General features: G+C 45.4%; 1 protein-coding gene across 4 annotated transcripts in view; it reads left to right on the top strand.

Moving 5' to 3' along the window:
- The window catches only part of ZFYVE16 (zinc finger FYVE-type containing 16), a 37,596-nt gene that overhangs the window by 2,242 nt on the left and 9,276 nt on the right, over window positions 1–26,078 (top strand). The window contains exons 4-14 of one of the 4 annotated variants that reach the window (XR_010352101.1): window positions 92–178; window positions 1,002–1,079; window positions 1,730–1,815; window positions 3,389–3,471; window positions 4,015–4,127; window positions 4,536–4,643; window positions 5,607–5,778; window positions 6,979–7,112; window positions 8,087–8,125; window positions 15,905–16,013; window positions 16,198–16,238. Coding sequence is in view for 3 of the 4 variants with exons in the window: in XM_064402824.1 (XP_064258894.1) it covers window positions 15,944–16,013; window positions 16,198–18,353; window positions 21,420–21,516; window positions 22,379–22,555; window positions 23,359–23,507; window positions 25,387–25,762 (3,025 nt within the window). In the remaining variant the exon portion in view is untranslated. Of the gene's footprint in view, window positions 1–91; window positions 179–1,001; window positions 1,080–1,729; window positions 1,816–3,388; window positions 3,472–4,014; window positions 4,128–4,535; window positions 4,644–5,606; window positions 5,779–6,978; window positions 7,113–8,086; window positions 8,126–9,338; window positions 9,533–11,465; window positions 11,546–15,904; window positions 16,014–16,197; window positions 18,354–21,419; window positions 21,517–22,378; window positions 22,556–23,358; window positions 23,508–25,386; window positions 25,763–26,078 lie in introns of those variants that run through there. The other 3 variants (XM_064402823.1, XM_064402824.1, XM_064402822.1) reach the window with 3 other exon arrangements.

Here is a 26,078-nt window from a genome sequence, read left to right as displayed (position 1 = left end):
TTGAGGAGGGCAAATGTACATTGTTTTGCAGTCAAATCTTACCAGGATTTCCTTGGCTTTTATTCAGTGTGTCTTCTTTGTTTTACTTCAGGAACTTGAAGTTCTGAAAGTTGAGCTTGAGGCATCTCAAAGACAGCTGGAGGGAAAAGATGAAGCCCTAAGAATCCTGCAGAGCATGGTAGGAGCTGTTCAGAAATCTCTTGGTGGTAACAAGGAGAACAGAGGAAATCTTCTGCTATTCCTCATCAAAACCTCAAAAACCTTAAGGCCTTCCCAGGGCTGCAATTTGCATCATTGAGTCTGCAGGTGTCTACAGACTTGCCTCTGCAATTTACTGGGCCTAGTGTGTTATTTAGGAAGACTTTAGTGTTGTAGCAATTCTTATAATTTTACCTTTGACAATCCCTGAGGATTTATCTACTAAAGATAAAATTAAGGCCTTTTTCCAGTCCCTCCTATTGAAGGTGTAGGCAGTGCTTGGAATCCTGCTGCAGAGCATGGGCATTTCGAGGTGGCTGCTCCATCTGCTGCCCCAGAGGACGGTGTGCCTTAAATGTCAGGCCGTTCTTTTGTTCCCCATTTGTAGTATTTTTATTCTTTTTCATAACAAAATCTGCTGGAAGCAGTTCCTGGAATTTAGCCCACTTACAAAACCCATTTCTAGTTGTGTGGTTTCTACCATCACATATTTGCAGCCTGCTAGGCCTGGATCAGAGCTGAGGTGTGCTGTAAGGTGTGATTTCCTGAAGGAGACACGACCTCAGGGTGAACAATGCTGCACTGTCAGCCCAGGGGTTCTGGGATTGAAACCCAAAAAGTTTATTTTGCAAGTTAGAGTTGAGATCAGACCCCTCTGGGGCTCACGAGGAGGCTGCTGGTGTTTGTAACTCTGCTCTCTGCTGTCTGATGTGAATGTGAAGCTGAAAATTAACTCAGTTCAGTCACAGCATTGGACAGAGTTGCATTTTGGGTTTTGCTTTGGTTGTTTGTTAATTTTGCAGGCAGTATTTGATAAAGCCACGAGCCACACAAAGGCAATGCTTCAGAAAAGTGAGGAAGAAAAGAGGACTCTAGAGAAGGTAAGTGTGGGTGTTTCCTTCACACAGAGAAGCCCATGGCTATTAGAAAGGGGTTATCAGACTGCTTATTTAAATCAGTGCATACCTGACTTTAATTCCAGGGGTTTTGTAAAAGGAATTCCTGTTCCTCTTTAGTAGAAAGGAAAATACTAATTTATCTCTTTTGATCTAGGCCTTTTCATGCTACAGCGATAATATTGGAAGACTTCCAGTGCTCCTGCTGTGCTTTGAGCTGGTGTTGGTTGTGGGTTTCAGTTGCTCAGAGTGGGCTGCACAGCTCCTCAGGGATCCAGCTGAGGCTTCCCAGGGACCCTGAGGAGGGGGTGCCCCGTTTCAGGAGGGAAGGAGGAGGAAGGTGCTGCAGAGCCCCCTTGTTAAACCGAGTTTTTTCTTTGTTCCTCCTGCTGCTGCTCTGTTCCACGCCATGGGAGTGGGACAGGGAGGTGGGTTTGTCTTTGTTGGAGGCCTCTGGAAGCAGCAGTTCTGAACAGAGGCTGGAGTCCCTAGGCCAGTGGTGCAGAAATTTCAGTGTCTGGTACCAAATTTGTTGTTAGGAGTGTCCCTGAGATCTCTGCCAGACCCAGCACCCCTGGCATCCTTCTGAGGGGAGCCCTGTGATAAGCTGCTGCAAGTTTGTTTTGTTTCCACAGGAAATAAATATTTTGCAGTGGGAAATTGAATTTGATCAGGACAGATTTAAAAACCTAGAGGACACCTGGACAGAAAAATATGACAGGTATTTGGCTTACACTGAGTGTCACTGGGGTCTTTGTTTGATTTTAAAAATGCCACTGAGTGCTCCATGTCATTTGTTCTGTGTTCCAAACTTGCTTCCCCAGGTTCTTTGGGCATTTTGTATTTTCCCAATCCCCTTCCAAATTCTGGGCAATTTTGATTTTTCACACTAATCACACTTGTATGTTTCAATTCAGACTTCTAGATGTATTGTCCTGATTTTGGTTTTTTTTGGTGTCTGTAGGCTGGCTTTGCTAGGCTGAGTTTTTTTTCATCATATAATGTTAGCTGGGGACTGATTATCCTTGTTTACCTTACCCGCAGATGAGGCAGAGTAAATAATGGTATATGCATGCGTGGGGAAATATAATTTCCTGGTTAATAATTTCTTTGTTGTCTGGCACTGTAGGTCTGGGCATGAGTACAGGTAAAATGCTCCACAGAGAGGCTGATCAAGAGGTTCTTTGTTAAATAGGAGTCACTCTGGGTGGACAGCAGGTGTGGCTGGGCAAGAAGAATGTGCCAGAGGCACTAAACTAATTATCCATAACAGGCCTTGAGAAGTGGGACTGCCAGACTCGCTCATTTACGTGTGGAAATTGTATCTCTGAAGTCTACCCATCAGGGTTGTTATTGTCATTATTCGTTGTTATTATTATTATTATTGTTGTTGTTCTTACAATTCCGAATGTGCTTGTACTTGAATATGTTTCAGCTTGGGATCAAACACTAATCCACACATTTGGAAACGATTCCAGAGACACATTTGTCAGGGGATGCCTCTTGAAGGGCTGGCTGAGTGGGTTGGGAAGGTGGCTGTGCAGTTTGGAGCCACAGAACTGGTGGAAGACACAGATGTAACCTCAGAACACTGACAGCCAGGGGCTCAGCCTGCTCTGCACAAAATCTCATGTTTTTCTGATGGTTTTCTGACATCTGAGGACAAGAAGAATGTGCATTTTCCGCTGTTTTTTTCCAAGTGAAATAGTTCAGAGTAGGCTGCATTTACTGACAGCTGAGGTGCACCAAATAAATAGTGTTCCTCTGACATTTAGGACGTTGGATTGCCACTGTTCTGTTCAAGAGAGAGATGCTTTAGGGGAAAATGCATTATCAGTGTGTGTTGTGTGTTCTCACGTTGCAGCACCTGAAGGCACAGCTGTTCCTGAAAACAGGATTCAGACTACAGGAAGTTTACAGAGCAGAGCTGTCGCTCCTCTAATGCCACTTTCGTTCCTTCAAGGAAATAGGAAATTTCTAGCAAGTGTTTCAGAGGTTCATAATTACCGATTTCTTTGCATTTCTAATGGAAATGTGGCACATAAACTCATCTCTTGTTAAGGCTATGGGTACTGCCTATTTATACATGAAGGTTTGGGGTTTTTTTTATTTTATGTCTCGTACTCCTTTCACTTTTGATTTTTTTTTTTTTATTTCATCTTTCAAGTAATCCTAATTTTAATTTGCAGAAATATTAGATACCATGTTTTAACAGGTTACTTTTTAGAATTACTGAATGCCCACTTAAAAACATTTTCTAAAAATATAATAAAGCCATTTTTTTACTTCTGCAGGATATACTGTGAAAATGCAGCTCTTAAGGAAGCATTGAAACAGAGGACAGAAGAAGTTAAAACACTTAAAGCCGAAAATGCAAGTAAGCCAGCAGGAACTATTCCTCTGAATACACTGTTTCTCAGGAATAAATCAGGTTTCAGCTGTGAGGAAAGATTCCTGTGGGGATCAGTGTCTTGCTCCTGGCAGCTGATCTTAGTGGATGTGCAGAAGCCTGGAAATTAAACTGGAAAGCAGCCAAGGCAGCCACTGGATCAGAGCACTCCAGTCCCTTTCCTTTATTTTTGCTTCCCAGAAAGCTTGGAAATAGCTGACTGAAATCATCACTTGCCCAGTGCTGTGCTGTGCTAAATGAGAGGCTGCCTGGCTTGTGAGTGTACAAGGAGACCAGCACTCAGTCCTGAGGCAGAGCAATTCAGGAAATGGTCTCTCTCTAAGTGGGCCATTACTTCTGGCAGAACACACAGGGAGAGACAACTGAGAGATGAGTTCCTGCTTCCACACGCTCATCTTGTTCCCAAACTGATGCTTGAACTGCACAACTGCTTCATTCGGGTGTAGTTGAACTCAGAAATTAAGAAATCAGAGCGGGAGATGTTTGTAATCTCTTTGTTTTATTTTGTAGTCCTGAACCAGCAGTGCTTGGAATTCCTTGCAATGCTAGATGTGAAACAACAGAAGGTTTTTCAGGAGAACATGTTGAACAAAAGTGACATCACTGATTTTACAGGTCTTGAAGTAAGTATTGCCTGTGTGTTTTTCCAAATGGCTGCTTCAGAGATATGTTTGTGTACCAAACACACAGAGGAAAATCATTGCCCATTACATATCCCTTCATTTGAACCCATTTTTAGCTAAGTAGCACATGCCTGTTAATAATTTCCTTCTTCCTGGTGCACCTTGCAGAGGAAGATCAGGCAGAAGAAGGCATCGGGCTGTTTTGCACAGGCTGTGATGGGTGTTTTTATTCTGCCCAGCTATTACACCGTGCTTGCTGGTGCTGCAGTGAGCCCAGCAGTGGCACACCCATCTGCCAGGCTCTGCCTGAAGGCACAGCCCTCCTTGTGAGTCACTCCCTTCTCGTTCTGGGGGCTCTGCTGCCCCTCTGAGAGCAGGTCCTGACCTCTGGCTTGGTTGGGTTTGCAGCTGGCGGTGCTCGGAGCCTGCGCCTGCAGCCCTGCTGAGGGGCAGCCCTGTCCCTGCGCCAGAGTGGCAGCTCTCACTCGGAAGCAGCTCCTGCATCTCAAGCAAGAGGTGAGCAGGCCTGGCAGGGTGGGCTCGAGCAGGGGGTGCTCCTGCAGCAGTGCAAACAGAACCAGGAACACCCAGACCCTGCCCACACAAACTCTCACTGCGCATCTCAGAAGTACTGGGAAGTTAGTGATGCTTGTAATGCCATAATTTCTGCTGGTAGGGAAAAAAATTGTAATTATATCTACTCAGCTTTACTAATTTAAAAAATAAATTGCGGTTTTTTTCTTTCTCCCCATATTTTTAAACCTGAAATAAGAGAACACACCCTAGGTGTGTGCTCTCCATGAATGTACACACTGTGTGTGTGGGCTGGCACTGAACCTTTCCCTTCCTTCCTGGCAGTGCATTTCACCCCTCCCTTGCTGGCATCAGCACCCACAGCCCGCTCACTCAGCTAGGGCAGCAAGCTGATCTTGCTGGAAAATACCTATTCACCTCACACTTAAATCCATGACGTGAATTCCAGGCTCCTATTTTTTTTATGTTTAGTGAAATTGTGTGGATTTAGAGTTTTTTCATCCAATTTGTATTTGACTCTGCAAATGTGGTGGCCATCCTTGTGGTCCTGCTGCAGAACTTCCAGTTGAGTGACTCGTTTGGGAAATAAGTGCTGGTCTGTCCCTTATGATGATCCCTGATATGGGTTCCCATCTCCTGCTCCTTCTCCTGGCGTGGATGTGATGGGTCATTATTTCCCTCCTCGAGCTCTTGTACATGTGCAGAGATAAATAAATACACAGAGATGATTGTGTATTTATTTACAATAAATAACATTTGCAGACAATGAAGAGTAAGGACTTTAATACACATTTTAAAATGTTTATTTACATATCAGGGAAACCCTTTGCTTCCTGCTACTTCCTTGATTACATTTACTTGCAAGCTGTCTGTGTCTTAATTTTAAACCTGCCTTTGCTTCCAAATTACCTAATCTGCTTCAAATTTTCCCTGCACTGAAACCAGATGGAAAACCTGAAGAAGAGCAAGGACGAAGCGTATATCACGGCAGATGCCTTCAGAATCGCATTTGAGCAGCAGCTGATGCAGAGGAAGGAGCAGGCCCTGAGGCTGGCAGAAGTGATGGGCGTGAGGAAGGAAAGCAGATTTGGCAGCTGGAGCCGCCGGCGGGGCGCTGGTAGTGGGGCAGGCTGGTGTGGGGCTGGCTGCAGAGCTGGGGCTCCTCTCCCCTGCCAGCTGCACAGGGGGAGAGCTGGCGTCTGCCTGGGTCGTGTGCTACCACCAATTGCTCTGTTATTTGGGGTTTTTTTTTGGTTTTTTGTTTTGTTTTGTTTTTTTTTGTTTGTTTGTTTTTTGTTGTTGTTGTTTTTTTCAAATTAGTTCCACGGAAGAGGTGGGGAAGGGGAAGAAATGCAAAAAGAAAAAGGATATTTGGAGCTTTTTTTAGCTCCAAATGGGGTATTGAGCGACCTGTGTGAAACAAAATGAGCTTCAAGGTCTCTCCTAACCCAGGCCACTCCATAATTCACTGCAGTACTAAACAGGTTTTTTTCCTGTTCTTCCTTAAATGTTTTTTTCCTTTTTATTTTGCACGTGTGTCAGTATTAGTGTTCTTACACTAATACAGAGTTTCAAAGCCCTCTGTAAAAGAGGAAGAATTCCAATCTGTAAAGTAGGAATAATTCCAGTAATCTTTCATTCTTTAGAAAAAAAAAAAAAAAAAACACACACCAAAAAAAGGGATAGAGAGAATTCAAGTGCTTACATAGTGGTCAGAACCACTGCAGACCTTAGGAACAGCACAATATATTTCTTTTGACCATTGGCGAGGAGCTGCCAGGCTTAGAAGTGTGGTCACAGAGTCCTTGGGCACTCCTGGGGTGTAGCACTACCACAGCACAACCTTGAGTAGGTGTTTCCCCTGCACTGACCCCATTGCTTTCAGGCTTTGTTACCTGGCACGTCTGTTCCATAATTGTAATGCGTTTTACTATTTCTGGAAGTCTTACAAACTTGTAAGTGGCCTGTGTCAGAGAATCTTGGGGTTTTTTAGGCTATTTATGGTTTAAACACAAATTATTGTTTAATTCATTTTTTAGAGCATCAAAAGTGTATTTTCCATAGAGCGAAAAGAATTCTTAATTTTCCCACGTGTAAGCCTTTGTGGGACAGCAGGAGCAGTGGGAACCTACCATGTCCCATGCAGTGAGGGAAACTGCAACTTGTACTGCCCTTTTTTAGGGGTCGTTAAATTAAATTGTTCTTAATTATTAAATTATTTTTAATGGGATCCAGGTTTAGAAGTACCTGCTTTCTCCCAAAGTCGTTTTTCCCTTCCTGAGCAGCTCTGCAGCTGACACACTTGTGTTTTCCACAGAGCGTCTCAAGTTGGAGGGGAGCAAGAGCAGCCTGGGGCGGAAGCTGTCCAGCCTGCTCTCCTCAGAGGGCGACTGCAGGAGGGTGGAGGAGCTGGACAGCGCCCACGAGATCCTGAGGATGTTGATTGATCTGGTCAGTGCCTGGTTCACCTCCCCAGAGCGTGTGTGTGTTAGCTGGGCCGAGCACGGCCTGCTCTCCTGTGGATGGGTAGGATGTGGGAAAATAGAGATAGTGATGAATTTAATCTCACCCCTACGCAGTTACAGCTGTGCTAATTATCAGTGATTAGGAACAGGCCTGCCCTTAAAAGGCCACAGCCAGATCCAGCTAGGATGGGTATTGTAAAAAGTAGGTTGGCTGGTCGAGGAGGAAGATGGACTTTGTTGGCTGTGCTGAGAAGGAGAAGGAGTCAGTGCTGTGAAAAACGGCAGTCACTTGTTTTTGAAATTTTAAAAAGTTTAATAGCAATAAAATGGTTATAAAAATAGTAATATAATTAGAGTAATAAAGTTTGAACAGTTGAGATTAGGACAAAACGAGACAATACAAACAAAGAGTTACAGACAGCCCGGGTACCTTTTCCTGGGCAACACAAGCCGGAAAAAGGACCCCCATTAACAGAGGATTAACCCTTAAAAAGAATTGCCTGTTGCATATTCATACAACTCACACATGATGCATAAATCCATTCAAACACAGGATTCTGTCTGGTCACTGTCAGCTTCTTCCTCTCAATCCTCATGACCTCTTCCAGTCAGAGCGAGGTGGGAAGAAGTTAGTTTTCTGCTGATAAGGGAGCAATGAATTCCCTTTCTCTGAAAGATTTAGGTGTCCTGTGGCTTCTATGTGGTGCGAGTCCTTTCTTAAACAAATATCTTGCACAGCATCGTTTCTATTTTAACATTGTGTTATAACCTAAAACTATATTTAATATACTACTTAAGGAGGTTAATATAGCATATTACAATATTAATTTTGATACTTGTGAGAAGCCAATCTCAAAATACACATTTTTCACAGTGCTGTGAGGGGCTGCCTGTGAGCAATCACCAAGAAGGTGTGAAACATTTGCATTGAGACGGCAACTCTGTCCTTTCTCCCCGCAGGTGAACGACAAGGAGGAGGCCCTGGCGCACCAGCGCAAGGTCAGCTACATGCTGGCGCGGGCGGCGGAGGCTGCCCCGCGGCAGGACGGGGGGCACGCGGCAGCGAGGCGCCGGCTCGGAGCCCCGTGTCCCCCGGCCGCCCCTCACGGCGCCGGCCACGGCCACCCGGCCCTCACGGCCGCGCCCAGGCCGCGCTCCTGGCCCTCGGGCTCGGCCGAGCGGCTGCTCGCGCCCTAGAGCGGGGCGGCGAGGCGTTGTGCGAAAGAAGATTGTTGTGGAAACGCGGGAGCTGTGCTGTGGTGGCGTCGCTGTGGGGCTGGTGGCAGAGCGTGGGCGCTGGGCTGAGCGGGGCAGGCCCTGCTGGGCCCTGGGCCTCCCTCAGCCCGGGGACCGAGTGACACTGATGTCACCGGGGTGTGATGGCACCGGAACGGACGGGGACACGGCCTGAGGGGGCTGATGGACGTCACTGTGGGGGTTTGGTGTCACTGGAACGGGCACGGTGCCTGAGGTGGCAGTGACGTGACTGTGGGGCTGTGATGTCACAGGGACAGGGCCTGAGGGGGGCTGGTGGGGTGGCAGTGACGTCACTGTTAGAAGTGTGACGTCACAGGGACAGGGCCTGAGGGGGCTGATGGGGCGGCAGTGACATCACTGTGGGGGGTGTAGTATTACCGGGACAGTCAGGCACAGTGCCTGAGGTGGCAGTGACGTCACTGTGGGGGTGTGATGTCACCAGAACAGGCACGGTGCCTGAGGCGGCAGTGACGTCACTGTGGGGGTGTGGTGTCACCAGAGCAGGCACAGGGCCTGAGGCGGCAGTGACGTCACTGTGGGGGTGTGATGTCACCAGAACAGGCACAGGGCCTGAGGTGGCAGTGACGTCACTGTGGGGTGTGATGTCACCAGAACAGGCACAGGGCCTGAGGCGGCAGTGACGTCACCGCGGGGCCTGAGGGTGTGGCATCACGAGACCCGGATGGGAGGGGCGCCCCCTGCCGGGGGGCACGGGACAAAGTGGGGGGGGTGTGTGATCTGGACGGGAGGCTCCGCCCCCTCCCTGAGGCCCCGCCCCTCCTCAGGCCACGTCAGGCGGGGACTCCTATCTTCTTCGCTGTCAATCACAAACACGACCACGCCCATTTCACCATGCCACGCCCTTTCCCCAGGCTGCGCCCGGCGCCGGCCGTGGCGGGAAGCGCACGCGCGGGGCGGGGCTGGCCGCGGCGGCGGCGGTGACGTCACGCGCGGGCGCGGCCGCGCAGGCGCGTTGCGCGCAGCGGAGGGTCGAGGCCGCCGCCCGGAGCCGCCGGCGGGGCCGGGGCGGGCCCTGAGGGGAGACGGGCCCCAGACGGCCCCGAACCGGCCGGGTGAGGTCGGGGCGACGCGGCTGTGGGACTCTGACCTCCGACTGAGGTTACCTGGGTGGGACATTTGCCCCTGGAGGTTCGTGGGTGTGAGCGGTATTTCTGCTGCTTTTATGTACGCTGTATCGAGTGTAGTATGTGTACAAAGAGTACTGTGTAGGGTGTATGGAGGCTATATACGGTACATCAAAGGAAATAGGCGATGTTATTTATAGGTTATAGAGCATACACGTCTGGTGTATGGAGTGGGATGGACAGTCGTGCATTGTACACTGCAGAGTGCAAAGCATAAAAAAGCGTTTAAATACGAGCAGTGCCGGCAGGGCGCTGGGCGCTGACCCCCGTGGGGCCACGGCAGCGGCTCCAGTGTGCAGCTGCTGCTTTGCTGCACGCTGGGAGCAGATCTGGTTCTGTGTGCAGCTGTGGGGTCCTGGTGCCTGCACTCCCCACGGAGAGCTCCAGCCCTGCAAAAGCACAGCTGGTGTCAGCCCGGGATGGTTTGGACTCTGCAGCAGCTCTGGGCTGGGCTGGGCAGGCTGCAGAAGGGAACACCGAGGGGGATCCCTCCATCCACCCAGCCAAACCTCTGCCAGGGCTGCCAGAGCACGGCCAGGCTCTGCTCAGGGCTGCCAGGGGCAGCAGCAGCAGCAGTGGCCATCCCAGGCAGGGCAGGCAGGGGCAGCAGCAGGAGGAAGAACTTGTGTCCATGGAGGGGCAGAGGCCTGGAGCAGCTGCCCAGGGAGGGCCTGGAGTGTCCCTGTGTGGAGCCATGGCAGCCCCAGCCGGGCACGGGGCTGGGCCCCTGCCCAGGGCACCCTGCCTGCCCAGGGCAGCTCCAGGGGAACCTCCCAGCCCTGTAATTCAGGGGTTCTGTGATTCTCTGGGCGGTGTGAGTAATGCTGTTCTCAGCTCAGGGTTTTATGGGTGCATGAATGAAAATCCCCATAAGCTGAAGGTGATGTGGGATGGAGCTGTGAGAGTGGCAGTGTCCATGCTGCTGGTGGAGTTCTGTCCTTCTGAAGAGTCCATGTTGGACTAAGGGGATGGCATTCTTCAAACAACACAATTTGTTGTGGTGTGTCCTGCAGGCTTGTCCTTATATGTCTGAAAACTTTGTTCACCCCATGATTCAGCTCCCAAACTTGCTGTGGCAGCAGCCACCTCAGCTTTTGGGTTGGACAGTAAGCTGTTCTGCTCAGCAAGAATGGTTTTTGTTTTTATTTAAATTTTTCACGCCGTGTTTGCTCAGTTGTGCTGAACTTCTCCTAACCCTAACCCTAACCCATTGGGTGGATGGCTGAAGGGCTCTGTGGGCAGCTGTGCCCTTAAGCTTTTTGTCTTTAGGGCTTCAGGCCTGTGTGTGGGTGTATGGTGCCAGGGAGAGGTAGAAAGCTGGTAATTAATTCCTTCCCTTGATGTCTTAGAGTTAAGAGTTAGACAAGGGTCAGGGATAAAAAGGTTTTTATTTTGGTGTTTAATAAGGATTTTTGTGGTGTAACACTTTGTCACGGTGGAGCATACCAAAATGCATGCATGGGGTAGATGGTATGTACAATTTTACAGATTGTTAGGTACACTCATTTACAAAAAGATGTTTCAATGAAGAGTGTGATTTTTAAATTTTAAAGTAGTAGGTCTAAGTTTACAAGATGTGTTTTAGAGGGGGTTTTGGTTTCTCAGGATAGTGTAAGGTGTTCTGGCTTCTAACTGTGAGGCTTTTAGGAGTTTGTTCCTTTGGCATAGCAGAGTACCAAGATTAGATTAAGCTATTAGGCTTACAGAATTACAGGTATGTATGCTAAAGGTGCTGAGAACATAAAAAGATTTAGAAAATAAAAGACAAAAATCGTCATGGCACCACCCTTAGTGAGGGAGAGGGGGCACACGGAGTGTTTCACTGTGAACTTTGTGCTCAGTGCTCGTGTTTGTGCTGGAGGTTTTGTTCTGCCTGTGGCAGTTGGGGTGGTGGGGTGGACAAACCCATTTCAGTGCTCCTGCAATCCTCCATTCAGCATTCTGCTCAGGATAAATCTGGTGACTGAACACGGTGATGGAGCTGAAACAACGAAACCAGCGAGCAAGGAGACTGCAGGTGTGTGATCGGAATTGAGGTGGTGGTCATCTCTGTGGAGGGGAGAGGTGTCCCCGGTTGTTTTGTGTGCTCCTCTGCCTCTGAACCCCGTCTGGGGCTGCGCTGGTTTGTTTTGTGTGGAAGCAGCCTGGCCTCTGCAGTGGGGACTCAGGTCTGGTGGTGCCCGTACGAGCGAGCCCTGCAGAGAGTGGTGTTCAGGGGTTCTTAGACGTCAAAAGGCAGCTTGTCTTCAGACCTTGAATTGGTTAGCTGGTAATAATTAACCCGCCCAATCTGTTGTGCAAGTTATCGCCGCTGAGAACTGCTCTCTGCCTGCATTTGCAGAGTGTGTCTGGAAAAAAGCCCTGACAATCCATCCTGTGAGCTGGCCGCCCGGTATGCCAGCAGCCTGGTGCTATCTCCTCCTGTAAATGAGAGTGTGTTGAGAAATCCCCGGTGGAATGTCGGTTCTGAGCTCTGGAACATGTGCCTGCTGCGTTAGAAGAAGGGATAAGCAATTCGTAAAGGATTTAAGGGAAGTGTTGAAGGCTGTGAAGTGTTCTTAAACGCCCTGTCACGCTTGCGGTCATCGAGATCTCAGGATTTGCATTCCACAGTTAATAGTTAACAGTTTTAATGTGGGGGAACTGTTGCCTCTGTGTGGGGAGTGTGTCTGACCATTTGCTGGAGACCCAAGATGAGCCTGATTAGGCACACAAAGGTTTATCTGGAGAAGTGACACGTCCAGTTTGCACTGCTGTGCTTTGGTTATTATGTTCCCATTTTGAGATGGACTGCTACTTCATTTTGAAGTCTCCTCCTACATAAATATTTAATCTACCTTTATCTGAAACCATGTAGTCTTTCATAGACAGTGATTTAAATACAATTTTTAAAGTTTTTTAAAAAAATCTATACAATGGAACTGGTGAGAGCCTAAAGTTGTATGTCTCCTTGCACTATTAGGGATTTGTTGCCTCAGAAAAAGTTATGAGCATTATGCTTATTTTTAAAAAATACTAATCTGTGAACCAGTTTAGAGAGTGTTCAGTGACTCTGTTCAGAGCTCTAAAAAACAAATTCAAAACACAGTTGTGCCTGCCTAAAAAACATATACATCAGTAGTGCTCCTGGTTTCTGATAGCTAGAATATAGCGTAATTCTTTTGTTACAAGTAAAAGTCTTAAAAGAATATGCTCAGAACAAATGCAGTTTGCTGAAGCACGTGGTTCCTCCCGACCCTTCACTCAGGGAAGCAAGCAGCCATTTAATAAAAATGTGTCACCAGAGCTTTTTCACTGCTCCTAATCCAATAATGTCAACATTGGGACAGGCTGCAGGCGAATCCAGGCAGCAGACAATAAAACTTGTTCCTCTTGCTGAAAGAGGGTTTGAAACACGAGAGGCTGGAAGGCTTTTACAATTGTTTGGTGATGCAGACACATGGAATCGGGACAGAGATGTGCAAGAGCGACAAGGGGGTACTGCTGGTCTGCCCTGTTTTGGGGGTTTTGATTTTGTTGTGGGCTTCAGTTTTTTTGCTTGTAGGTCTATTGAAAACCTATGAAAAGTTTGAGGAAAGAGTAATGAAATTAGGAACAATGCATATGCTAGTTTTTCAAGGTTAGGTTAGTTATTCAAAGTACTTCACCAAGTCAAATAACCATTTTATTTAAAAGATAGATTTAACCAAAGAAAGCAAGGTTGCTGGGTTGGTAAACCAAGATATTGATGGTTTGGTGAGCTCTTTGTGAAAGTGAGTTAATCTGTATTAAATAGCTGTAAATATTGGCATATGGTTTTAGTTCTACAGTTCTTTTCATTGAGTTCCAGCTTTTTCTGGAGACTTTAGTGGGCCAGTGCTGTACAGCATCAATGCACCCTTCTAATTAGCATTATAGTCTAAAAATAGATACTGTTGTCATCTAATGATGCCCTTATGCTTAAATCAGAATTTGTTTGTCTCTCAAGAGTGCAACACAGTGAATATTCCCTAGGCTTTTCTAAGTAAAAGACAAAGGTAGATGAAATAATTGCTTACCTCTTGCCTGTATTTTTTCCAGATGGTGAAGGTTTTTGTTATTTATAAGCTTCTGTTGTTATTGATATCTGTGATAAGTGGTGAGGTTGTATAATAAATACCTACAGAGGACACAAACCAGCATTACACATCCTCTGATGCCCGGTTTTCTTGTAACCCTTCAATATTTCCTGTTAATGTGGTCTATCTGAGTATTGACTGCCCAGAGATACGTGCTTTGGGGACGGGATCTGTACTTTGATGTCTCCCAGTGAATCACCAAAAGCTGTTAATCGTGTAAGGCTCTTAATTGAAATAACTTCCAGTTCATGTTGCTGCATCCCCCTTGCCGGGAGGTCGTGATTGTTACAGGAAGGAGCCGTGCTCGGGTGGGTGAGGAGAAGGAGCCTGTGCTTGCTGCTCTTCCAGCCCTCTGGACAGCAGTCAGGGACTTGTATTAGAGTGCAGCCTGAGGACCTGGCTGTGACTCACTGCTGGCCACGGGCATCCAAACACTGACATAGTCAGGTTGTTCATTTTCTGTGAAAAACGCCGATCGCTTGTGTCAACATTTTAACAGTTTAATGGTAATAAAGTGGTTATAAAATAGTAATACAAACTAGAGCAATAAGAATTTGGACAATCAGAGTTAGGACAATAAAAAACCCAAAGAATTATGAACGTTCCTCTTGCAAGCATGGCTTGCTAACAAAGGATTAAAAGCAATAGCCTGTTGCATATTCACATACCTTATACCTGATTCAAAAATTCTTTCCAAACAAAAGCTGTTTTCTGGTTTTTGTCAGCTTCCTCTCCTATCTTGTAAATCAGTCATCTCAGTCCCCACCAAGTCTGGTCTTTCCCGATAAGGGGGCAGTAATTCTTCTCTTGAAGATTTTGGTGTCTTGTTGCTGTTATCTCTGTGTGAATCATTTATTGAGCTAGTTAGAAAAAGTATCTTACATCGCATAGTTTCTCTTTTAATATTACGTTATAGCCTAAAACTATGTTTAACACACACTTATTAAGGGATTAATACAGCATAACTTTCTAACATAACACATATAATATTAATTTTAATATTTGTGAAAAGCCAGTCATATAATACTCATTTTTCACAATTTTGGCTTACATATGGGCACAAAGTACTGCGTTACTGCTTTTTTGTTTCACCTTTCTTAAAGCTTTTGCGAGTGTCTACTTGAACTACACATTGCCTTAAAGTGTTCTTGTTCCATGCATATTAATGTGGTAAATGATTGCATCACATGAGGTGAAAAGTTACAGATTGACACAGGTTAAAGCTCCTGATCTGAACTATTCAGTGAGGGGAAACCTTAGAGCTAGAGGGGGAATTATGGCATGAAATCTAGATCTGTAGCTGCAGGGGGGTTTGAGTGGCGTGAGGGGATTTAAGTGTTTGTTTGGGCTCTGAGCTTTTAGAAGGATGACTGGCCATTAGTCGGTGGTCAGAGCACCAGTGGCATTGGGGTAGGGTGTGAGGTCAGAGGCTGAATGCCCTGATAAAAGCAGAAGGAAAACTGGACAGCTCTCCACAGGTCTGGTTTACACATTAGACTAAATGGATCTCAGTCCCTTTAGTTTGCTCAAAGGAAGTGTAAATACTGATTTCTGGGTAGGTAGCTCCACTGTTTGGGTGTTCAGCCATTGAAGAAGATGTGCAGTTGGAAAGCAATTCTGAGTGACCAAAAAGGCATAAAATTGAGTGGCTGGAAAGGTTCATTACACAAATAAACCAGAGTATTTTGCAGTAGGGAATGTGATTGATAAATAAATAGCTTTCTGATGACCTGGTAAGTCTGTAATAAGAGTTTCACGTTCCTGGGGTCTCAGAAGTATAGTTATTTGTGTGTTTTAAATAGATATAAATAATGAGCTCAATTACCATGTTGGATTTTTAATTTTTATTATTTACACAGTTCAGTTGTGTTGAAAGGTAATGATGCCCTATTTTGTTCTTTGCCTGTGAGCTGTGTGGCATAAAGTGTTTATGGGGTCAGACTGGAAGATTCTAATATTCCTTGTGGTTTTAAACTTGCTGACATTGTAATGCCATAGCAGATGCTTTCATATGCTTTTTTTGTTTTTGATAAGTAGCCTCAATTCTGCAGTTTGAAGTGAATTTGGGGGTGCATTCCTCATAGTGCTGAGTACACTGAGCATATTCAGAATACTTAGAGGCTGCAGCCCTGTTTGTGCTTAGGTTTTGTTTACATGGAGAGAGAAAAAAGTATTAATAAAAATAAAAGACCACCTCATATGAGCTGCTGTCTAATATGAACACTTGGGCTTTGTAAACAAAAAATGCTTTGAATTACATGCTGTGTTTTTCTCTGTAGGTTTAAGAAGGCTAAAGCTTCACTAGAACTGTGACTAGAATGGACAGTTACTTTAAAGCTGCTGTCTGTGACTTGGACAAACTGCTTGATGAATTTGAGCAGAATACAGGTTGGTTTCTGCACTGCCTTTTTAGTGGAAGTACATGGTCAAATGACTGTTACCATGGAGTTTGAAAGTAGCATCTGCTAAGAAAAAGCTTGTATTGATGAATAGATGGGGTTGAGAGGGAGTACACTGTGGAAAGAGAGGAGTCTTATAAACTTTGCTTTTGATCTCTCCTTGCTTAAAATAGATGAATGTGAGTGCTTCAGAACACCTCAAAATCCATACGACTCAAAGCTCTCTTCAGTCCTGGATTGCTTAGAGCATGCACACCCCACTCCAGAGCTGCCAGAGGATCCTGCTGGATGTCCTGCCCCAGAGGAGAGCTCTCTCCGTGCCCCTGCAGGCACAAGTGATGTGCTCAGCTTCCCACCACCCAAAGAGAAGGGTCTTGCTGGACCTGACCTCTTGTCCACTGTGGACAGTAGTTCCCTAAATGAAGTTCAGGCTCTGAGCCTGGGAAGGTGTAGCGTGCCTGTGTGTGATCTTGTCAGTGACACAGCAAATTTAATCCCCTCCGTGGCTGCTCCAGAAGGGGCTCAGGAGCTGCACCAGGATGAGTTCCAGTGCAGCCAGGGGCCCGCTGGCTGTGGCGTGTCTTGTGTCCCCGTTCCTGTTTGTGTGACTTCACCTGGCTGCAGCAGGGCTGCCAGCACGCAGCAGAGTGATGGGGACTCTGTGTTACAAGATTCAGGGCATCTTACAGCAGAACAAAGTAATAATTCTGCTTTAAAACCAGAGAGTTACGCTGCAGGAACGGTCCTGGGTCTGTGTGATGATCAACACAGGACAGAAGCTGTAAAGTGCAATGAAGTACTCAACCACCCTGGACAAACTTCTGCCCTGGATACTGAATGTGTCACTGTAACATCACAGAGCTGGAATGCACACAGTCCCAAAGATGAGGAAGCCTGTGAAAAACTGCCTTTGGAACCACGAGATGACAGTGCATGCTCTGCAGCAAGCAAAGAAGTGTATGGAGGAAATGCTATAGGAAAGGTAGACCCAAACAATGGGAATAATGCTGATTCCATGCCTTCAGATCTGCCAAAGAGGCATCCCTTGCACAACAGCAATGCAACAGTACCTGGGAATCGTGTCTTACCAGGCTCCTCGTGTCAAATAGGAGCTGAAGTAGAATTGGAAAAGAAAGTCACAGAAGAGAATGTAGGTAGTGAAGAACTTCATAGCAGTGAGATACCAAGCAGTGTTTTCAGTTCGTGTATGTCAGCTGAGGATGTCCAGACATCTCTGTCTTGTCTTTCCCTTCCTGTGTCCATGTGTGGTTCACTAGCTGTAACAGAAGAAAAGGTTAATCTTCTACCTCAAAATGCTGTGCCAGAGGTTATTAGTGATACTGTAACTGTTCATGCTGGAGAGTCTGAAACTCCTCTCCCTGGCAGGGAATCCTGTGAAGATGCTAGCTGGCATGAGCAAGAAGATGTAGCTGAAATCGGTGACAGTATTGCAGAAGAAAGTGGAGATGGAGAGAAGTACAGTACTGAGAATATAATTGGTGATAGTGATTCTCAGCAAATCCAGGCTTTTGCTTCTGCTTTTCTAGACCTTGGAGCTGAGCCATATGGTGTTGGTGAAGACACTTTTTATGATGAGAGCCTGAGCACTGTTATGGCTGACTTTACTGTGGAGGAGAATGTTATTAAAAGTGATATTCTAATAAGTGACGCTGAGCTTGATGATTTCTTGTATGGACAAAGTCTGCAGTCCAGTGTGTCTAAGTCTTCAGACAATGACGGTAACTTGGTGGAAGCTGATGTAGATGGAGGGAGTTTAACAGATCTGAACAATCTGGATTTCACAGAGGTCGATGAAGAGCTTATGCAAACAAAACTGGAGGAGATAACAAGCATTAATAGCAACCTTAAAGCATCTATTCCTGACAATGAAGTGGAAGCTGCAGCAGAGGTCAGCAAGTCTCAAAGTCACAGCATGACTGAGAGTGGCAGTGGAGCTCTGGCTTCTGATGTTTGTATTAAAGGTGCAAGACCAAAGCAGTTGCTTGACCTTTCCCAAGGAGCTGCTGGTCAGAAACAACTGAATAGAACAAATGTACTTGAAGGAGAAAACCAGGAATGTGGTTCTGTTAGCTCAGAAGCTCCTCTCTCAGACACCAGTGTAAATGTTGGTAGTACTGACCCTGGGGAAAGCAGCTGTGAGGCTGGAGGCAGTCAAACATCTGAAAGCACTGAGCCGTGTAAAGCACCTTCAGCTCTGTCGTGGAAACAGCCCCTGTGGGTCCCAGACTCAGAGGCACCCAACTGCATGAACTGCCAGGCCAAGTTCACCTTCACAAAGAGAAGACACCACTGCCGAGCCTGTGGGAAGGTGAGGTGCTGGGGAGGGGTCCTGGGCTGCCACAGGAAAAGGCATGACCGAGATAGAGAAGGGAAAGAAAAGGCTGAAAGTACTTTATTTAACAAAGAGCAGGTTTTATTTTCCCTCCACAGGAACCTAAAGACTGTTGGAAAAGACTGATGCTAATTAAGAAACGCACGACCTTTTTTGTAAAAATTATGATTAAAGAGAAGTACAAAGTATGTTCTTACCTGCCATTACTGGCTAGGTTGGTGTGTTTTGCATAGAGTAGGGGAATTGAGATGATGGGCTAATTCATCATGATCATATTGAATCAGCCACTTATTGAACTTTTAACCTCAGTATTTATGTTCTAAAAAATGGAGGTGGTGATGGTGAGAATCCAGTGTTTCACTAGTCATTATAACTGTAGGGCACTGCCCATGAACCTGAAGGAATTGTATTTTTTCACTAGCTGTAGCAGCAGTACCAATGCAAAAGGATTTTGCACTGCCTTCCAGTGTGTTTAGATGTATGATTTCCTAAGGAGCTCATATCGGGGGAAAAGTATGTGATTCACCAACAAAGTGAGTAATTGCAGAACTTTTTTTTCAGCCTGAGATCTTCTACAGAGAGTAAAGGATGCTAAAGCTGACACTCAGTTCAGAATTCCCTTGTGATCAACTGTGGCTTGCACTAGTGCATAAATGGAAATGCTAGCAGTGTTAGTGACCTCACTGTTCAGTGGTGCTCTGTAAGCTCTAAGGATCAAGAGACAGAACAAAGCCCAGTATCTAAATTTTTGCATCTCCAGTGTTAAGCACCACCTGGAAAGGCACGGTAGCTTTTTCTTTCCACCTCTCTTGTAGCACTGTGTATTCAAAGCATGATGCTGGTTTACTCAGCTGCAGCCAGTGTGAACTAAAATGTAGGTGTGAATTGAGATGTCCAGGAAATGAAGAACTCCTTGTGCTGACCTGGCAGCCATTGAACTTACTGCCAGAATATCCTGGTGAGATTCTGTGGTGGTTTAAAGCACAGTCCTTCAGAGTGGGTTCTGGTTTGGTCATGAGACTAACAGACTTCAGGTTCCTGTTTTGCATGTGCAGTGAAGTTCTCACACCTTGTCTGGAGATGGGGATGGGAGACCCTTCACGGCACAGTGCTGCTGACAGCTGTGAGTGAGTGTCAGGTCAGGGGCTCTTGGCAGAGCAGCAGTGTAACTAGGGAGCATCACAGTGTCTCTTTATTAGGAGAGGGAGTGAAGGCAGCATGAGTTGTCTAAACCTTACAGATATGGGAGTGCTGTGCAATTACAGCCTTTCTGAATGTGCAGCTTAACTTTCTGCTTCTTAAGACTTTCTTTTTAATAGCAGCTTTTTTTCTCAAAAAATCCCAAAGCAGACATTCCTTGTAGAGCTGTTGGTTGTGTTTTCAGCCATTTGGGAACTAAGGGAAAACTGTTTGGAATTCACCGTTGTCCTCTATGGACTGTTCTAGAAGACAATTGTATGGATTCCCATACCTCTTTTTTTATGAAAAATAGCAGCACTTGTGGACTCTGGCATCTGTGGCAGAGGGAAGTGTGAAGTTCATGGTCCCTGTTTTCTCTCTCTTCTGCAGCCCTCACAAGGCCAAGCAGCTTTGCAGTTCCATTGTTCAGTTTGTCTCTTGCTGTGGTACCCTTCTTCTTTCCAGTTCAACCAGGACCCAGTTGTTTGCTCAACAGCCTGCTACTCACCTCCTTTCTGCTGTCCCTTAGTTTGCCTTCACCTTTTGGGTGTGTTAGGATTAATCCTCCTGCAGTCCCCTGCAGGTCCTAGTGTCACCAAGGGTATAAGGAGAACACTCCTTGCTGGGGATTGTGCTGCTTGGCATTTAAACCCTGAAGTGGATTGTAACGGATGAGCAATTAATCCTCATCAGTTACATTCTTGACATACATACTGAGCATGCGTGTTTCCTGGTGAGGTAGATTACCTGTGGCACTAATCCAGAAGCAGCTGGAATAGTTTCTTTTTTTACCTCATATTACACTGATCAATCACTGCTTTTGCAGTGACTTTTCCTGCTTGGAGGAGTCCATTGTAATAACTTTCTTTTTTCCTATGCCACTCCTGTTTGGGATTTCCCTCCCTCCTTCCCCCCCAGCCTTGTTCCACTTCGTTTTTCTTGATTGGGAACAATTAGGAGTAGAGAACACCTTTAGGGGTTTCACAAGACCTTTTGTAAAGGGTCCAGAGTCTGCATATAGCTAAAAATGGTGTGACTCATTAAAGACTTGCAGATCATCCTTGAAAGAACATAAGGGGAAAGTGACAAAAGCTGCAGATATTTATGGCGAATTCTTTGAATGAGATTGTGTAGTTGTTGTCCAGGCTAATGAGACACATTTCCCCCCCCCCACCCATTTCTGCTTAAAAATAGACAGGATATATACCCTGTTGGAATAGAAGAGCATATTCTGTTCTTCCAGAGCAGCGTTCTTTGGAAATACTTGTCTGAAGGGAGCTTGTCCCATGCAGGCAGCACTGCTTGTTCTTGCTGAGGGAGCAGGAGAGCCACTCAGCAGCCCCAGCACGTGAGGCAGCCTGCCCCAGCAGCCTGCAGCAGGGAGCTCTGGGCTGTGCCAGGCTGGAGAGGCAGCCTGGAGTGCCTGGCAGAGTGGTTACAGCTTCCTGAAGCCGTGGTGAGCACACAGGCCTGCAGGGATGGTGTGAAACACCAGAGCAAATCCCAGCTCTCGCCTCAGGCCATGGCCCTGGCACTGTTGGCTCGTGTGGAATACTTATGGCAGGATCACAAGCAGGATTGAGAAGAATTTGGGATAGATGGTGCAACCTGAAATTTTTTTCATCACTTCAGAGAAGAATTTTATTATAATTTCAGTTGGGTCTTCCATGTTGCTGCTTTCTTCTGGGTGTGTATCGTGGGTTTTGTTTTTGTTGTTCTTTTTTTTTCTGAGGATTTCTTTGTCAGGAATTAAGATACAGGCTTGAATACAAGGCAGTAGATGGTTTAGAATAAAGCAAGTGTATTTTCCTATTCGCTGTGCAATATGTCTATAATATTTGATGCAATCCTTTTCTGATTCAGGTTTTTTGTGGTAGCTGTTGCAAACGAAAATGCAAACTGCAATACATGGAGAAGGAAGCAAGAGTCTGCACTGGCTGTTATGATGATATTAATAAAGGTAAAGAGGTTTTTTTTAGTAATTGCAGTAATCATTGAACTGTCTTTTTAACCTTTTTTCTTTTTGGGGATCTTGATTACTTTAATTTGTGTAGGTTTTCCTATTTCTGGGATGGAGGATACAGAGAGTAATTGTTGGATTCCAGTTCTTATTTTGAACTTTGAGTCTTGAGTTGTGTTTTTCTTTCATTTAAAAAAAAAAAAGTAGTTTTTAACTCCATAGGACTAAATAGAGAGTTACAGAGGAATACAATTTGAGTCATCTGTGACAGGAACCTAGCAGAAGTTCTCCTCCCTCCACAGTAGCCCTGTGCGTGTTTAAAGGCCACATCCCTACTTGTTCTCACATGTTTGCCCACTCTGTGCAGCTTCCTGTCCTGGTGTTTGTACCAGTCACTTACCAGGGCTGCAGTAGATGACTCATCAGATAACCTTTTCTTAACTGGAAGCTAACCATGGATGCTTATGAGAGCATCAGGAGAAAGAGTTGAGGTCCTGTTGATGAGTATGTAAATGACAAGCTGAAAACATGTCAGATTTTTAATAGGCACCTGAGTGGAGCTCAGCCTGACAGATGTGACATGTGTTTGCCCCAAGGGCTGGGGGCCCCAGTGAGGTAGTCACTGCAATGCTGCCAGGAGAAAAAGGGGAGGACTCTTTGTCTCATGAGAAGTGAGGCAAGTATGCAGGTAGAAAATCAATCTAAATTTTCTTCCATGCAATAGTTTGACTGTTTATTTTCCTTAGCTAGATCACAAACTGTACATTGCCTCTGCCAAAAAACCCCCACCCACCTAAAGTACTGCTCTGCAAATGAAAGTTAATAAATTGTGAGATCTTAAAAACTAACCACATTATTTTAGCACAGGCATTTGAAAGGATGATGAGTCCAACTGGTCCTGTCCCCAATTCCAGTGTCTCCTCTGAGCACTCTCCAGCTGTTCCACCCGTAGAGGAGGCCCAGACACCCGGGGGTGCCAGCTCTCCTTCACCATCTGCACTGTTGCCTACATCAGCACTTAAACAACCTGGTCCTGAAGGTACAGATCGTCAGTATAACACACATCTAACACTGTGAGAGTCTCTTTGGAAAGAGCTGCAAGCTGCTTCTCACATCTGGGATTTATAGTTGGTATTTTTTGTGTGAAACAGGAACACTCTGAATGGAAGCGCTTTCACTTCCCAGTTTTGGTGCCAGGCCCCAGGTGGTCCTAAATCTCCATTTATGAAAAGTGGGTGTTACTTTTGTCATTGCCCTCTCTGTTTACATTGTTAATCTTTTCATGTAGCTGTTCATTCTATAATTTTTGCATCTCTTGGGAGATCTCTGGCTTGTGTTGTACTGCCAGTCTTTGAGTAGAAACAAAAAGTGGCTGTTCAGAGAGAAGTTACAAGGGAGAAGCAAACTTTCATTCTCTGTGTAAATACAAATGATTAGTGGCTAACTAGTGTCTTTGTTCCACTTTTGTTAAACATCTGACATTCTTCAAAGAAAACACATTGTTAAACAAAATGATAGATCAGCTTTTTTTAAGAGTGTGTTCCATCTTTTAGGTGTGATATGCATTTCATTCTTGCCTCACTACAGAGGGGTGATTGTGGAAGTATCGTTCTGTAATATCAATTATTTAATATGAGATTTAACTGCAGCAGGGCAGCTTCCTCTGCCAGTCAGAGGCTACATTGCCTGATTGGAGACTGGCTAATGCCACCCTATGCTTTGTTCCAGTGAACAGAGTCTCTGTCCATGTGGTGGGGAGAAGGGGCTTCCTTTCTGTCCCTCTCAGCTGCTGGAGCGCTGTAACTCGCGATAACACGGAGCTGTTGTTCTCACCTGTCACAGGGCTGTGCTCCAGAGAGCAGAAGAGGGTTTGGTTTGCAGATGGTATCCTGCCAAATGGGGAAGTGGCAGACACAGCAAAGCTGTCCTCAGGAGCGAAGAGGTCGCAGGACTCCAGCCCAGAGAACCCAGACCTGCCCGAGACGCCTGCGGTAGGAGCCGGGATGGTTCAGCTGCACAAATTACATGTTGGGAGGCCTTTGCTTGCCAGGGAGGGGGCCCTTACACACCATGGCTTCTGAGTCACAGCCTTTGGAATCAGAGACAATGTTTTTGACCAAGCTGTGAAGTCCTTGGATTGAAAAGCATTGTAGTAATTTTCAATTTGAGTAAAACCGAGCAAAGTTTTCAAAGGAAAACCTTGTTTTGTTTGAGGTATCTGTGAACTTAAAAACTGATATGGCTGAAAATGTGCCAAAGCAGTTTTTTCACTACACAGTATGTGATGAACCACTTGTATGAAGGTGACCTCAGCCACAGTTCTTAAGGCTGTAATTAGCAATGTGCTTATAGTACAAGTTTGTGGTTGTTTATTTTTATTTCCAGTGGCCTGTTATATTGTATTTTATATATATTATGTAATCCATCAGTTTCCCTGCTGGATTAGACTAACCAACTTACTTAGTGCCCTGCAGTTATCGGGCATTATAAGGTGCAACAAAATCTGTGTATTGCTTTTAATGTGAACTAACACTGAACTGAGAGGGGGATTGGTTTTCTAATCATGAGTCACATGCATACTAGTGAAGGAACTGCACTTTAAAAGAAAAGTCCAAAGAAGAGGTGTAAGTTTGCTGTGGGAAGACTTAGCAAGGTTCTTTAGGTGAAGCCTTTTTAAGGTAAAACATAGCACTGAAGCACTGTGTCAAGTAATAACTTAAATTCCATGATTCTCACAGCACTCACGAGTTTTTTAAATATATTGCTAAAGCTAAAAAACCAGATCATTAATATTTGTATATCAAGATTCTGAACACTTAACAGATGTTTAGCATTTAATTCAGCTTTTACTCATGAAGAACTGTAGTAATCAAATTAAAAAAGGGTTAGAGTAAACAAAAGATACAGCCTGTCTCACATTTTGGGGAAAGAGTAGGACGTTTGCACTTGCAGAAGATGGGCTATGTCTAAAACTAAAAGCAGCATGGACAATGTGAGTGGACAACAATTAGTTGATAGTTCTCCTGTGCAGTCTCAGAAGCTCAGACAAAACCAGCACAGTGCAGCTCTGAAGCAAAGGCAGCACAAAATCCTGGAAGTGTGTGAAGGGCAAAAATGCCAAGTGGTATGAAACACCCACAAGCAGATTCAGGGAAGAAATGTGTTATTACCCACTTTAGCCCTGGTTTTGTCAGTGTTTTTGAGGAGTCTTGCCTTTGGAGTTAGTGGCTTTTTAAAATTTAACAGCATTTAACAGCATATTTGTTAAATGGAGGATTTGCTGGAAGCTGATGGGATACCAGCAGAACTGCTACAGGGCAAGCATAAAGTTGCCAGGTTTTTCTTGTTGTGTGGACAAAGTCTTCCCTCTGGATATAGGATGCAAGGCCAAAGGAAGGTAATGTGCATCTCTGTTTTTGTTGGAGGGGTCTTGGGGGATGTTTTTTTTCCATTTTATTTTTTATGACTGCTGACATCCCAGCATGCCTGTGTTCATGGCTTGTCATACCTATTTTGCTGGGGGAGCAGTGTGGGACTCCAAGGTAGAAATTAGGCAGACTGAGCAAAGCCACATTCAGCTATTAGTGGAATAGTAGCAATAGTGTAGAAATGTTTGCATTATGCAACTGCTGATCCAGTTTGTGTTACCAAACAAATATATTAACTATGCATCTTCACCCATGTAACTCCTAAACAAAAAATGAGGAGGATCCAGGAGAGATTTGATGGCTTTCTTCCTTCTGATTAGGAGGAAATGTATTCTCAACATTTGTGACAGAATTCATCCTCTTTTTGCTTCTAGAATACTAATAATGAAAGTTTAGCTGCTTATGAGACAGTGTATATTTTTTTGTTATTTCTTCTTCACAGGCTGCAGACCCAAAGGAGGATGACCTGGTAACTGATGCAAATCAAAAACTGAAGGAAAAAATAGATAAGATGACAAAAATGGAGGAATTACATCCTTCTGTTCCATCAGATGGTGCACAGCAGGCCACTCCAGGCCAGAGTGAGGTGACACCTAGTAACAGCTCTGCCCCTCTAGGGACTGAAGAGTGTTCCCCTGCAGCAGCAGAGGGGAGCAGTCCCAGCTCAGTGGGTCAGAGCACACGGGCTGTGCCTGTCTCTGCTTCAAGCTGCAGAGCACTGTGTGGGGTGGAAAACCAGGTGCGACGAGAGATCAGCCTTCTTCCTGATGGTGATCAGCTGCCACCACTTGTGCTTGCACTGGGTGAAAAAGGGAAAGGTAAAGTCTGCTAACATCTTGAGAAAATTGTTGATATTTACTCATAGAATCCTAGAGTTGTTTGGGTTGGAAGGGGCATTAAGCTCATCCAGTGCCACCCCCTGCCATGGCAGGGACACCTTCCACTATCCCAGATTTGTAAATACAGACTCATCTGTAAATACGGACTCAAAAAATTGTATTTTAATGCAATTCTCGTGTAATTTATTTGTTGCATACTGGATTGGGTAATGACTGTGCACTTTTAACAAGATCAGTATGTTATGAGAAGAATGGGTCACCACTTAATTGCATGATGGTGGTGGCTGTGCTCATC

This window comes from Passer domesticus, chromosome Z, assembly GCF_036417665.1.
Source record: "Passer domesticus isolate bPasDom1 chromosome Z, bPasDom1.hap1, whole genome shotgun sequence".
NCBI classification, from domain to species: Eukaryota; Metazoa; Chordata; class Aves; order Passeriformes; family Passeridae; genus Passer; species Passer domesticus.
Note: the sequence above shows the minus strand (reverse complement) of the source record. Positions and strands in the feature narration are given on the sequence as shown.